This window comes from Durio zibethinus, chromosome 11 (assembly GCF_047325235.1).
Source record: "Durio zibethinus cultivar Kanyao isolate XHJ-2024 chromosome 11, ASM4732523v1, whole genome shotgun sequence".
NCBI lineage: Eukaryota > Viridiplantae > Streptophyta > Magnoliopsida > Malvales > Malvaceae > Durio > Durio zibethinus.
The window spans coordinates 5,923,181-5,937,138 of NC_143172.1; the positions used below are offsets into that span (position 1 = coordinate 5,923,181).

The 13,958-nt window shown below is 34.2% G+C and overlaps 1 protein-coding gene across 4 annotated transcripts; it reads left to right on the forward strand.

Moving 5' to 3' along the window:
- The first annotated feature begins 284 nt into the window (after positions 1-284).
- Positions 285-6,233, forward strand: LOC111290552 (transcription factor bHLH157-like). 4 transcript variants are annotated; one of them, XM_089767843.1, is made up of 11 exons: positions 285-432; positions 610-946; positions 1,420-1,509; positions 1,708-1,810; positions 2,059-2,100; positions 2,201-2,260; positions 2,970-4,556; positions 4,787-4,891; positions 4,995-5,132; positions 5,310-5,435; positions 5,524-6,233. In XM_089767843.1, exons 2-11 carry the CDS (start codon positions 837-839, stop codon positions 5,710-5,712), a joined length of 2,550 nt encoding a protein of 849 aa, XP_089623969.1. In that variant the 5' UTR covers positions 285-432; positions 610-836; the 3' UTR covers positions 5,713-6,233. The 4 variants fall into 4 exon arrangements, with proteins under 4 accessions (XP_089623969.1, XP_089623970.1, XP_022737632.2 ...); XM_089767844.1 differs by having other exon boundaries at positions 613-946; XM_022881897.2 differs by having other exon boundaries at positions 285-946.
- Positions 6,234-13,958: the final 7,725 nt, after the last annotated feature.

A 13,958-nucleotide genomic window follows, 5' to 3' on the forward strand; every position in this document is an offset into this window, starting at 1 on the left:
GAAAAAATAAATTTTTTAAATTTATTTTTTTTATTTATAAAATTCAAAATCAAAACTTTACTTAAAAAAAATTAAATTCTTTATCACTTATAGCAACAAGCATTGGTCACCGTTAATTTCTATTCATATACAATTATAAAACCAATATAAAAGTATATCCAACAGAGATTTTCTTTTTTCTCACGAAACAAATGAGAAAATAAAAAACAAAACGACCAAACCATGAAAATACAAAGATATCCAAAGTAGGCTGTATAAATGACCAATAAATGCCCAAAGATCTCACTGTTATTCTCTTCAACCTTGGAATGTATATCAGATTTTGTTCTCGTCTGTAAACAAACAATCTATAAATTATTACTAAATACAAACCCAACACCCAACTCTGTACTTATAGATGGAGAAAAGAAACAAAGAAAAGAAGAGATCAAAGTGAGACAAAACCAAAAACCATCACCTCCCTTTTTTATGTTGCTTCTTAAATCATAAATATTGGCTCTTCCCTTTGCTTCGTCTCCTCTCTCTTTATAATATATATAAATATATCGAGCACCGCTTTTTATATCTATCTCTTTCACTGACCACTTTCTGTTTTCATTTCTCTTACAGCAGAGACACTAAGGCATACACAAAGCTCATCCTTTAGTACCCTTTTGCTCTTATTTTCTCAGAAGTTTTATGGTTTTTTTTTTTTTGGAGTGTTTCCGTTGCAAGAAAAAGAAGAAGAGAGGCAGTTGGGAGTTTCGTTTGAAAGGGACAGAAGTCGTTTGATGGGATTCAAGGAAGTGATTTTTGGATCGTAAAGTTGTGTTTAGTTTTTTTTTTTTTTTGAGAAAATGGGTGAAGCAGAGATGGTTTCAGCCTTAAAGCAGACACTAAAGAATCTATGTTGCAGTAATGGGTGGTCTTACGGTGTTTTTTGGGGCTTTGATCAGAGAAATTCCATGTAAAGTTTTTTTTTTTTTTTTTGTAATATTTGCTTGATCGTTGTTTTGTTGTGTATGTCGTTTGCTTCTTCCAAATTTATGTTATCTTTGGCTTTTAGTTTGTTTCAAGATCTGCTTTCTTTGATAAAACTTTTATTACAACCTTTTCAATTGCATATTCTTTATTTTTTTTTTCATGTTTTTGCTGTATTCATTCCATTATATTTTCTACTCATGGGAAATGCCAAATATGCATGCATGTTTCAATTCAGAAACAATATTTCATTTTTTTTAGGAAGTTTTTGTAAATGAAAGAAATAAAAAAAAATGGTGCTTTTCTTACTAAAATTTGTTAGCTATTTTTATTATATCCTTTAATAAGAAGCAAATTACAAAGAGATTTTTGACTGTGACAAACATCAATTTCTTAGTTTTTTTAGATTCAACGGTAAGTTTTTGCTAAATATAGATTGTACACTTGGAATTTTAACAGGTTGTTAACAATGGAAGATGCCTACTACGAAGAGCAAATTGGGCCATTGGTTGACAGTATGCTTCTAAAATTCCACATCCTGGGTGAAGGGTATGTTCAGTTATCAACTACTCTGTTTTAATGTTCGCTGTTTTCCTGTTGTAAATCCAGTAATTGTAGAGAAAATAATTCAAATTTTCGCACAATTGTTTTTTGTGGATCGTTTAATTTAAAACAAGAAGAGTAAATATGGAATATAGATTGCAAAGATCTCTAACAGGACAAATCGTGTTGTTTTTGTCAACTTAGAATTATTGGCCAAGCCGCTTTCACAGGAAATCATCAATGGATTCTATCAGATTCCCATGGTAAAGGTTTGGATGATTCCACCGGAAATCAAAGTATATTCCAGGTACCTTTTTCCTCTCTCTATTTTTCCCCAATTTTTTTCTTTCCTTTTCTTAGTTTTCAGTTTTGGGTACTTTATAACTGTTAATGCATCAAATCTTGATAACATGGTCAATAGTATTTCTTTTTCTTTTTATTTTTGTTATAGTATCGGTTTTGTTCTAATCACCTTATCGATGACGTCTGAGAAATAGGCAAAGAGGCATTGCATTGTTTTAGTCTATAATTTGACATTTTGCCCCCTTTTTACAGGATGAATCCGAGTTACAAAACCAATTTTCATCTGGGATCAAGGTACTTTTCAATTTGACAAAATATTCAATCCAATTATGTCAGTATCTTCTCCCTATGTCTGTATAAGCTTCATTTATTTACAATCAAATATGATCTGCAGACAATTGCAATAATCTCTGTAGAAAGGCGAGGAGTGGTTCAGTTTGGATCCACACAAAAGGTTAGTACATATGAACGAGTGATATAATATTCTCCCTTATAAAAATGTGTTGAACTGAAGCTCATCACCCAATTTAGTTCTGGTTGGAGCCGTATGTTAACTTGTAGGTGCCTGATTGAGATTTGTAAACTTAGTCATTCCTCGCCACTGACAGCAGATCCAAACAGTTTTAATTTCTTATAGATGGAAATCTTAAAAAAATATCTGTACTTACAGGTCGCTTGGGAGTCTTTGTATGAAACTGTAAGAAGGTCTTATGTCACCATTCAAAGGCCATCAAAATATGCTTGTCTGTTGTTTATGAGCATTTGGAAATTCTGTTTCGAGTCTTATCTAGTCATGTTTCTATGGATTCCAATTAAGTTGAGATGCTGACCCACAACGGTAAAACTGGATTTGAGTACTGGTATGTTGCCTTATACATAAGAAACTTTCAGATTTCGAAGATCCTAAACTGGAACTCTAAGAAGAAAATGTAATTTGTTGTTCATTGTTCAAGCATTCTTCAGGGATCCTGTTTAATCTTTAAAGTAGTTAATTATCGAAACTAGTATATATATGATTAGTCTTTTTTATATTTAAATTTCTACTTAAGAAATGCTTATCAAAAACGAAAGGATTGATAAATTAATGTGTAAGTAAACATCCATCCCGTGCACTAGCATAGGTGTTACTGAAAAATACTAACTGTTGTTTGGTGCGGTTGCAGATTTTAGAGAGCTTGGAATTTTTGGATGAAACAAAAAAGTTATTTTATGACATGGGAAGTTGTCATGGGCTTACGCCTTTGGAAATTGAAACTTGCAATCTAGATGGACTTTTTGCTTCCCTAGCATCATGTGGAAATTTTTACAATGAGAATCTGACAACCGAACAAGGTGGCTACCCTATAGAGCCAAAAGGGAGGTTATGTTCCTTAAAAAGTCTCACTGAATCCTCCTGTTTTATGCGTGAGGTTCAAGACCAGAGTACAAACTCTATGCAACAGAATTTATCTCATCTCAGAAGTCAACTGCCAACAAGCAGAGCAGAAGCTCAAATTTTATCGTCTGGTAAGATCTCTCCTGTTAACTGCATGGTTGCTGATACCCCTTGCACTAGTACATGGACTAGTGAGGGTTCAATTTTGACTTCATTTGAGAGATCATTTCCATGTGAAAGGGGCATATGGGATTCTCCAAATGCGCTTCCTAAAAAGCCAAACTATCTTGTTCTCAGTGGAAATCTGGAACAAAATTTACAGGGTGCTTCAACATTTACTTCATTTTATAGCGGAGGAGAACTGGTTGATGCAGAATTACAAACTCTAGACAGCTTTGGGAAAACAGCAGAGAATCAACAACATTCTTTTGGCACTAATGATGGACTTTTGGATAGTGTAATTAGCCTACAAAGAATCAATGAGGAGTTTAACCCAGCTGACTTTACAACAGATCTCCCCAGCTCCTTTACACTGGATGATCTTTCTCAGTTGTTTTCTCCTTCACCCCAGCATAACATCAATGGAGCAGGAGCTATAATGACTGGTGATCTTTCATCTTCAATAGGAGTTACCTCAGTGTCATCCACTCTGGTCGGAGGTGATACAGTAATTAACATTCCAGTCAGACAAACAGCTAATTCATTCGAAAGCTCCATTACTGATACATTTATATCTAATGTGGAGAAATCTACCATTGTTCATGATAGTAGAAATGATCTGTTTGATGGTGTAGGACTAGATTTTGCATTTGGAAAACCTGGGGAGTTCTTGGAAGAGATTAACATGCCATTGGTGCACGGTGATAACTCAGCTGTTGCTTCTGGAATGGCAGAAACTATTTCGGAATTGGATGTTCATTCCATGACTGGCAAGCGAAAAGGGTTATTCTCTGAACTAGGCCTTGAAGAGCTTCTAGATGGTGTTAATAATTCTTATGTTACCAAATCCAGTGTTGAGGATCAATTTTCCACTACTAAAAGAAGGAAAATCGAAAGTTCTTCGTCTAATTTTCATCAAGGTCAGTTTGAGGGTCTTTCTTACTCTGGTGGGAGCATGAATCTGGTGCATCATTCACATAATTGGGACAAGAGTAATGATACTGTATTCGACAAAGAGGTTCACCAAAAATCACTAGGGATATGGATAGATGATAGCTATAGCATAAATGCTGGCCATGCTGTTGTTGCAACATCAAAGAAGCCCTCCAGGAGAAGAGCTAAGCCTGGTGAAAGTACTCGACCAAGGCCTAAAGACCGTCAGCTGATCCAAGATCGTATCAAAGAGTTGAGAGGGATTATCCCTCATAGTGGAAAGGTACTAGTGACGAGTCTTTGCTTTAATTGAGGATATACTGGGAAAATTTTTGCTTGCTATTATCTGGAGAATTCTGTAATGATTATTCATTTTGTTTACATTAAGATAGCTATTACCTTTATAGTTTTTAATCATTATCATCTAAAATTACTTTTGGGACCAAAGCTTTTGTAACGTAGTGAAGCATTTGTTTCTTTGATGAAGTGGCTTACGTTATTTCCCTAATGCAGCCATTGAGCATTGATCATTTATTGGAGCAGACCATCAAACACCTGCTTTTCTTGCAAGGTGTGACAAAGTATGCCGACAAGATTAAACAAGATGATGAACCAAAGGTAACCTGTTTGTTTGTTGTTTCAATGCAATATGATACTGAAGGAGCTCAGTGTTTGGTGATTATATTTCACTAATGGGTTAACAAACTTGCTTGAACTTTAGCTTATTGGCAAGGAGAACGGAATGCTTCCGAAACACAACATGATGAGTGGTGGTGCTACATGGGCATTTGAAGTTGGGGCTCAGAGTATCCCTATTGTGGTTAAGGACCTAAATCCACCTGGCCAAATGCTTATAGAGGTATGGAAAGGCATATATATATATATATATATATATGTGTGTATGTATGCATGTATGTATTTTAAATGTAAAAGAACAAAGTCTCCTCAAAGTTGGCTAATTAAAATGCTATAAAAGAAATTTACTAATTAAACAATCGTGATAGTTTTACTGAAGCTTATCATTTGTTTGTTGCAGATGCTCTGTGAAGATCAAGGATTCTTTCTTGAGATAGCAGACGTCATTAGGGGCAATGGGTTGAATATCTTGAAGGGAGTGATGGAGCTCCAAGAAGATAAGATATGGGCACGATTCATTGTTGAGGTAAATATGGAAGTTAAAAATTCAAAGCAATATATCGAGACAACTTAAATATGATTTCAAGGAACTGATCCTAAAGTGAATATGACAGGCAAACAAGAAAGTCGAAAGGACAGGTATAATTTGGTCTCTTCTCCCGCTTCTGCGGCAAACAAGCAGCAGAGGGATTGATTCTGCAAGTCAGCCAAGCAGCGACATAGATGGTGGGATTTCCCTATTAAACAATTACCAGCAACCTTTGCTGCTGCCTCCTGTCAGCATGGCTGAGACACTTCAATAATTAGAACACACATTTAAGGGTTCCAGAAGTACCTTGAGCATTCACATCTTAAGGACCTGCTGTGATTGGTGTTCTGGAAATTGAAGAGCCAAAACTGAAGATAGAGGAGGTTCTTCATTCCATTTTCAACTGTCCTAGACAAAATGTACATGGTTGACAGACTAGGAAATATTCTCAAAGGAGTGGCAAGTGATTTGTTTGCTCCCAATACTGTCTCCGAAAAGGGTGGAGAGACTATCGGATGTGGAGCACTCCAGCACAAGGAGCAAAAACCTAACAGATACTTGTCTCATCATTGGCGGGGATCAATCTGCATTGCACGTGAGGGTTCTAACTGATGAATATTGAGTTATAGTTATTAGTATTGGCTTCTTGCTTGCTGCTCCCATAATTTGTTTATGATCCAAAGTAGATGACACAGTCAGCTGTAGGCTAACCGCTAATTATTTTTTTCTCGGTCCTTCTGTTGTTGTTTGATTAACATAATAATCTATAGAATTAGCTTGCTTTGTCTTTCCAAATGTTGCATCTCCCTAGCAATTCTGTTACACCACTGCAGTAAGTACTTCTTTCTAATCACATTGAATTTCCAGTACAATATCAAAAATCACTTGAAATTTTCCTTCAGATTAACATGTTTACACTGGTGCTAATAGATGCACAGCATTCCAAAAGTTCCTTGCCTCATGAAAGCAGACAGAGGGCTGCCATGGTTGCACTTGCATATCCTAGAGAAGCAAAACTGTAATTTCTTTCTTTCTCTCCCATGTCATATGTTTAAAACAGATCGATTAAGCAGATTTAGTCCCAACTAATTCGCCAATGGAGTTGATTAACCTGATTTTTATTGATTGAACAACGAACGTTATTTTTAAAAAGTGGAGGAAAAGTTCTTTTTTTCTCCTTTTACATAATGCCATAAATTCTGGAAGGAAAGGAAAATATCTTACCTTTGGAATTCTTGGGTAGGGGGATTTATTTCAAATTTTAAACCTTCAATTCGGGGGAAAAGTAGATCCCTGCTGAATAGAAGGTGAATTTTGATAGCTGAATCTGGTAGGCCAAATAGCCCTAATTTAATTAATATTTATATAAGCGGAAGTAAAATCAAACAATCAATTAATTACACAAAAGATAGTAATTTAACATAATTTAATATAATTTAATCCAATCAACTTATGTCTAAGGATGATAAAAAAAATAATTATAAGTATACAAATCATATCAATTACTCAATAATTAATACTTACAGACCCTTTCAACCTCATTTAATCATATTTCTATCGAGTACTCTTAATTCAAATAAATACATACTCATGCATCATATTTATATGAATTATCTTAATCTCTTCTAATTCACCTAAAGAAAATAATCATTATGTTTATGTGGACTCTCTTAGTCTTTAATTCACTCATAAATATTTAAATATACACACTCATAAAAACGTTAATCTTTAATAATTTTATGAGTTGTTTATCCAATAAAACTCTATAACCCTTTTATATATATATTTTTATACTTAACTCTATAGAAACTTTACTTATTTATTAACATATAAAATTGTCTATCAAAAATCATTTTTTTATTAAAATTTTTATTCTATAAATTTCTTTATCCATTAAATAATATTTTATCAATCTCAAATAAATTATAAGATTTGAGTTATTATTTCAAACGAAATCAGTTTTTCAAATCAGTGTACTGCAACTATGGAAAGACTTCCCCTCAGAAGATATGAATCTCTCCATTCAAGTGAAATCAGCACAACCCAATGGTAGACCTGTTTAACATCCTAATGCCCCACTTTATTTAAAGATGGGGAAACTGGATGGTCCTATTCATGACCTAATTAAAATCCATAGATTCATGTTGGCATCTCCACTTTAGATGAAGATCTTTGGAGGAAAGGTTTTGCTGCAGAAGGATGACTGATTCATTTTGGCATGAGATTTATAGCTTTTCTGATGATTACTCAATGATATGCAACAAATCTTCAGTACATTGCAGTTTGATTTTTTGTAGGAAATTAAACCATCACATCAGTTCCCCTTTTCTTTGTACAAAATCTACTTTGATGATTTTGATGATGATTATAAAGCCATAGTTTGTTGCAGAATGCTTCATGCAATGCAATGATAATATCAATTGTGCGGCAACCAAGCTTTGGCATTAACTCTGATAACATTTTATAAGCCAAAAAATAGGTTAGGAGGATTGCAATAGCACATTATAGCTCTGTTTCATTCAAGGCCATTATGCCTACGTTATGAATAATTCAAGTAAACTGATATCACAAAGACAAAAAATCAAGATACTGACATGCTTTATCCAAAAGATTGGTGCTGTTTCCTAATTTTCTTACCTGCATGCGACAGATTAGAGAGGATTCCATTCAAAAATCCACTAAAGAGAGCAATCAAATAAAGAGCCAAAATTAGTATTTTTATGACCTAAATCTTGGTCTGGTGACGCTTAGCTTTTCAATTTAGGACACATTACGTCGGCAGCTCCAGAGCATAAGTCATCAATAGATTTCTTTCTCCATCTAGATTAAGATCACCAGAGAGTGCTAATATCCTTGCAGAGTTTACGTAGAAGCAAAATGAACAACCTTGATATCTAAACTTCTAAATGCAGAAGAGGTTGAGAAGTTTCAAATAAATATGATCATAGAGCTAATGGGATTTTTCCAAAGTGATATGCTTCATCGAGATTCATTTTCTAATGGGATTTCCTCGCATAAATGTTGCGGCTGACGATTGCATTTCTGGTTATTAAATCATTCTTACTTTATAAAAGAAAAGCAAAATACAATAGTAAAAAAGATGTGTGATTTCCAGAGTTAAAAATTGAAAGGAGATTATCTTTGCTGACACTTGTTTCTGTTAAGAAAATGAGGTTCAGCCTCATGTAAGTGGTTTTAGACTAAGTAAAGGTCATGGGCCTTGATCTTTCATTTTACACAGAACCCTAGCTACTTAATAAAAAAGAGGTAGAGTTATTTTAAGTGTGTGTCGAAAATCAAGTAGAGAAAGAAGAAAAGCAAAAAAAAAGCAGAAGGAAAAAGAAGAAGGATTGAACGGAAGTCAATCCGTGGTCCGATTGAGTTGGAACCTTGTCAGGAGGTTTATGATTCAGAGTTCTACATTCTGAACGGTGAAGATCAAGTTTGAAGCTCTCTAGGAACAAATCCAAGGTGTATTTGTTGAGTCACTTATTTGGTGAAATTTCTCTAATTATTTCTCTAGTTGTTGATTAGCTCTAGTTTTAGCTAGAGAAGAACTTTGTATACCTATTATTTGATAGTAAAGATTTTTCTAGTGGTCTGTGATTTTTTTCCTCTACACTGGAGGGTTTTTCAAGTAAATCTTGGTGTGTTTTATTTTTTCTGCGTTTTTTGATTATTGATTGTTGCTATTACTTATGTATTGTTGTGATTATTGCTTCAGGCGCAACAAGTGGTATCAGAGTGAGGGTTATTTTGAGACATCGATATAGAAGCAACCCAGGATAGAAGTAAATTATGTTTGAGATCATGAAGAGTGATACATGTTTCATGATAAAATTGACAGCATCGAATTATTCAATTTGGAAGCCTATAATGGAGGATCAACTATATTGCAAAGATTTGTATGAGCTAGTATTGGGTGATTCGACTAAACCAGTAGATATGAAAGATGAAAACTGAAAGAAGCTAGGTAGAAAGACGCTGGCTACAATAAAAAAATGGGTTGATATCAGCGTGTTTCATCATATAGCGCAGGAGTCAGATGTTTACATTATTTGAGAAAAATTGACAGTATTGTATGAAAGAAAAACAGGTATGAATAAAGTTATGCTTGTTAAAAAGCTTACGACTTTATAATACAGGGATGGATGATCTGTTACAGAATATTTGAGTGATTTTCAAGATATATTTAATCGGATGACTACTATGGAGCTTAAGATGGATGATGAAATGAAGGCATTATTTTTTTTTGGGTTCATTGCCAGACAGCTGAAATTCTTTAGTTGTGACTGTTTCTAATTCAGCTCTTGATTATAAGGTGACATTAGAGATGATAAAGGACAGTATGCTTAATGAAGAAGCAAGGCGAAAAGATGTAGACCCTAGGAATCAAGCTCTGGTCACAGAAAACAGAGGTAAAAATATCGACAGAGATCAGGACTCAAAAGGTCGTGGTAAGTTTAAACATAGATCAAAGTCTAGAGGTAAAGTGAAGTGTTTCTATTGTGGTAAGGTAGGTCATATAAAACGAAACTGTAAAATCTTGAAGCAAGAGCGAAAAGATAAGAAAGATAAGAGTTCAGATGATGGCAATGTTGCAGCAGTGAATTCAGATAGTGATTCAGTTACTTTGATTTGTACACATGGTGATTGTAATCATGTTAGTGATCTCGGCATTGAGTAGATAGTTGACACAGGAGTGACATATCATTATGTTCCTAAGATAGAGTTGTTTATAACTTACAAAACATGAGACTTTGATTGTACCAAAATGAGAAACAAGAGTGTGTCGTAGATTGTTGAGATTGGTGATATTATTGTATAAACTAGTACAGGTTGCATGTTGACTTTGAGGGATGTCAGACACATTCCAGATATGAGAATGAACTTGTTTGCTCTTAATGTCCTTGATAATAAGGGATATGAAAGCTGACAAAAGAATGGACAGTGAAAGCTTCTCAAAGGATTTATGATAGTTGCAAGGGAAAAACTATGATTCACAATGTATAAGACATGGATGCAATTAAACGGTAACCAGGTAAATGCCGTTAAAAATGATGCTTTAGCAAACTTGTGGCACAAGAGGCTGGCACACATGAGTGAAAAAGGGGTTACAGGTTTTGGTAAGACAGTCTCTTATTCCCTTGACCAAAAGTATGTCTCTCGATTCATGTGATTATTATTTATTTGGTAAGCATCATAGAGTTTCTTTCGTAAAAGTTCTTAGAGAAAAGAAAATAGATTAGAATTAATTTATTCTGACGTATGTAGCCCCATTGAGATTGAGTCATTAGGTAGTAACAGATATTTTGTTACTTTTATTGATGATGCTTCACGTAAAACTTGGGTGTATATGTTGAAATACAAAAGTCAAGTACTGCAGTATTTTTAAAAATTTCATGCCATGGTTGAAAGGATGACAGGATTATCTTTGAAATGTATTCGAACTGATAATGGTAGGAAATACACATCTAAAGGCTTTGAAGAGTATTGTTTAAATTATGGGATCGGGTATGAGATGACAGAACTTGAAAAACATCAGCATAATGGTATAACTGAAAGAATAAATCGTACCATTATGAAAAAAATTAGATGTATGTTGAGGATGATAAAATTATCAAAGCCATTCTAGGGTGAAACAATTAACATGGCTTGTTATTTACTTAACAGATCACCATCAGTTTCTTTAGGCTTTGACATTTCAGAAAGAGTGTGAACAGGAAAAGATACTTCATACTTTCACTTGAAAGTTTTTGAGTGTAAAGCATTCATGCATGTGCCGAAAGAGCAGAGATCAAAGCTTGATAGTAAAGCTACACAGTGTGTGTTTGTAAGATATAGTGATGAGAAACTTGGCTACAAGATATGAGATCAAGTAAAGAGAAAGACAGTCAGATGCAGAGATGTGATCTTTCATGAAAAAGAAACCATAACAAACTTTGAGAAAAATAAAAAGACTACACAGGTTACTATTGAGTGTGATGTTTCAACACCGATAGAAATTTCACAGAAAAGAGTCACAGATGATGGAAATGAGCAAGAAATAGAACTTGGGGATGAATGAGCCAGCCATAGTTGGTGATGAGATGCAATTAGTTTTGAGTAAGAAGAGCTACCTTCGGCATCAAGTGATGTAAAGTATCAGCTCAAGAGATCTACTAGAGAGCGTAAACCATCTACCAAGTATCCAAGTTCAGATTTTATTTTAGTTATCAGTGAATGGGACCTATAAAGCTTTCAAGATGTGCAGGCTACTCCAGATAGAGAGCAGTGATTAAAAGTAATGAAAAAAGAGATAGAGTCATTACGAAAGAATGATACTTATGATCTTGTTAAACTTTCAACAAGAAAGAGACCATTAAAGAATAAATGGGTGTTCAAGTTAAAAAAAGATGGTGACAAACTAGTGAGGTACAAAACTCGATTGGTAGTAAAAAGTTTTTCTCATAAACCAGGCATCGATTTTGATGAGATTTTTGCTCCAGTTGTAAAGATGAGTTATATTCGAGTGGTACTGGGATTAACAGCTAGTTTGAATCTTGAGTTTGAGCAACTTGATGTTAAAACTATATTTTTACATGGTGATTTACAGGAAGACATTTATATGAATCAGTCTGAGGGTTTTTAAGTGAAAGGGAAAGAGCACTTAGTTTGTAAATTGAAAAAAAACTTGTATGGCTTGAAACAAGCTTCGTGACAGTGGTACAAGAAGTTTGATTCTTTTATAGTGAGTCATAGCTATAAAAAAATAGTAACGAATTCTTGTGTGTATGTTAAACAATTCCTTAATGGTAACTTCATTATCTTATTATTATATGTTGATGATATGTTGATTGTAGGACAAGATGCTAGTATAGTTTACAGGTTGAAAGAATAATTATCTAAGTCCTTTGATATGAAAGATTTAGGTCCAGCAAAGTAGATTCTTGGTATGGACATTATCCGGGATAGAAAAGCTGAAAAGCTATGGTTATCATAAGAAAAGTATGTTGAACGAGTGCTTGGTAGATTCAATATGCAATATGCTAAATCAGTTAGCAATCCATTTGCCAACCATTTTCATTTAAGTAAGAAATCTTATCTAGTGTCTAAGGAAGAGCAACTAGCTATGTCTAATATTCTTTATTCTTCTGCAGTCAGTTCTTTAATGTATCTTATGATTTGTACAAGGCCTGACATTACTCATGCAGTTGGTGTAGTGAGCAGATTTTTTTTTAATCCGAAAAAAGTTCACTGAGAAGCAGTGAAATAAATTTTTAGATATTTGAGGGGTACCTTAAAAATATGCTTGACTTATGGAGTTTCACAACCAGTTCTAGAAGAGTTTACTGATATTGACATGGCAGGCAATCTTGATGGTAGAAAATCTACTTCAGGGTATTTGTTCACTTTTACAAGAGGAGCTGTATTTTAGTAATCTAAGTTACAGAAGTGTGTTACTTTGTCAACTACAGAGGTTGAGTATATTACAGCAACCGAAGCATGTAAAGAAATGCTTTGGATGAAACGTTTTCTTCTTGAATTGGGGTTGAATCAGAAAGAGTATGTGATATTTTGTAATAGCCAGAGTGCTTTAGATTTGAGTAAGAATACCATGTGCCAGGCTAGAACAAAGCACATTATGTTAGATATCATTAGTAACGTTCAGTGATTAAAGAACAACATATGCTATTGAAGAAAGTTCATACTGATATAAATGTAGCAGATATGTTGACTAAGATACTTCGCAGGGAAAAGCTTGAGCTTTGAAGTAATTTAGCCGGAATGAGTTCTCTGGCCAAGGTAAGTTCCAAATGAAACTGCTATGGTGATGAATCTCCTCCTAATGAGGCTGAAAGGGGAGATTGTTAGGAAAATAGGGTCAGCCCCATGTAAGTGGTTTTGGACCAAGTAAAGGCCATGGGCCTTGATCTTTCATTTTACACAGAGCCCTAGCTACTTAATAAAAAAGAGGTGAGGTTATTTTAAGTGTGTGTCGAAAACCAAGTAGAGAAAGAAAAAAAGCCAAAAAAAGCAGAGAAAAAAAGAAGAAGGGAGAGTTGGTTGAACGAAAGTCGATCCGTGGTCCGATTTAGTTGAAACCTTGTAAGGAGGTTTATGATTCAAAGTTCTACATTCTGAACGATGAAGATCGAGTTTGAAGCTCTCTATGAACAAATTCAAGGTGTTTGTTGAGTCGCTTATTCGTGAGATTTCTCCAATTGTTTCTCTAGTTGTTGATTAGCTCTAGTTTTAGCTAGAGAAGAACTTTGTATACCTATTATTTGATTTCTCTAGTTGTTGATTAGCTCTAGTTTTAACTAGAAAAGAACTTTGTATACCTATTATTTGATAGTGAAGATTTTTCTGATGGTCCGTGATTTTTTTCTCTACACTGGAGGATTTTTCACGTAAATTTTAGTGTGCTTTATTTTTTTTATATTTTTTATTATTAATTGTTGTCTATTACTTCTGTATTATTGTGATTATTGCTTCAAGCGCAACAGTTTCCACATCATGACCTTATTACCTACCTAC

Excerpts from the sequence above, each read along its gene's own strand:
- LOC111290552 (XM_022881897.2), top strand. The coding sequence starts at position 837 with ATGGGTGAAGCAGAGATGGTTTCAGCCTTAAAGCAGACACTAAAGAAT. Across the intron at positions 2,261-2,969 it reads AGTTTGGATCCACACAAAAG|ATTTTAGAGAGCTTGGAATT; the intron begins GTTAGTACATAT and ends GTGCGGTTGCAG. Across the intron at positions 4,892-4,994 it reads AACAAGATGATGAACCAAAG|CTTATTGGCAAGGAGAACGG; the intron begins GTAACCTGTTTG and ends CTTGAACTTTAG.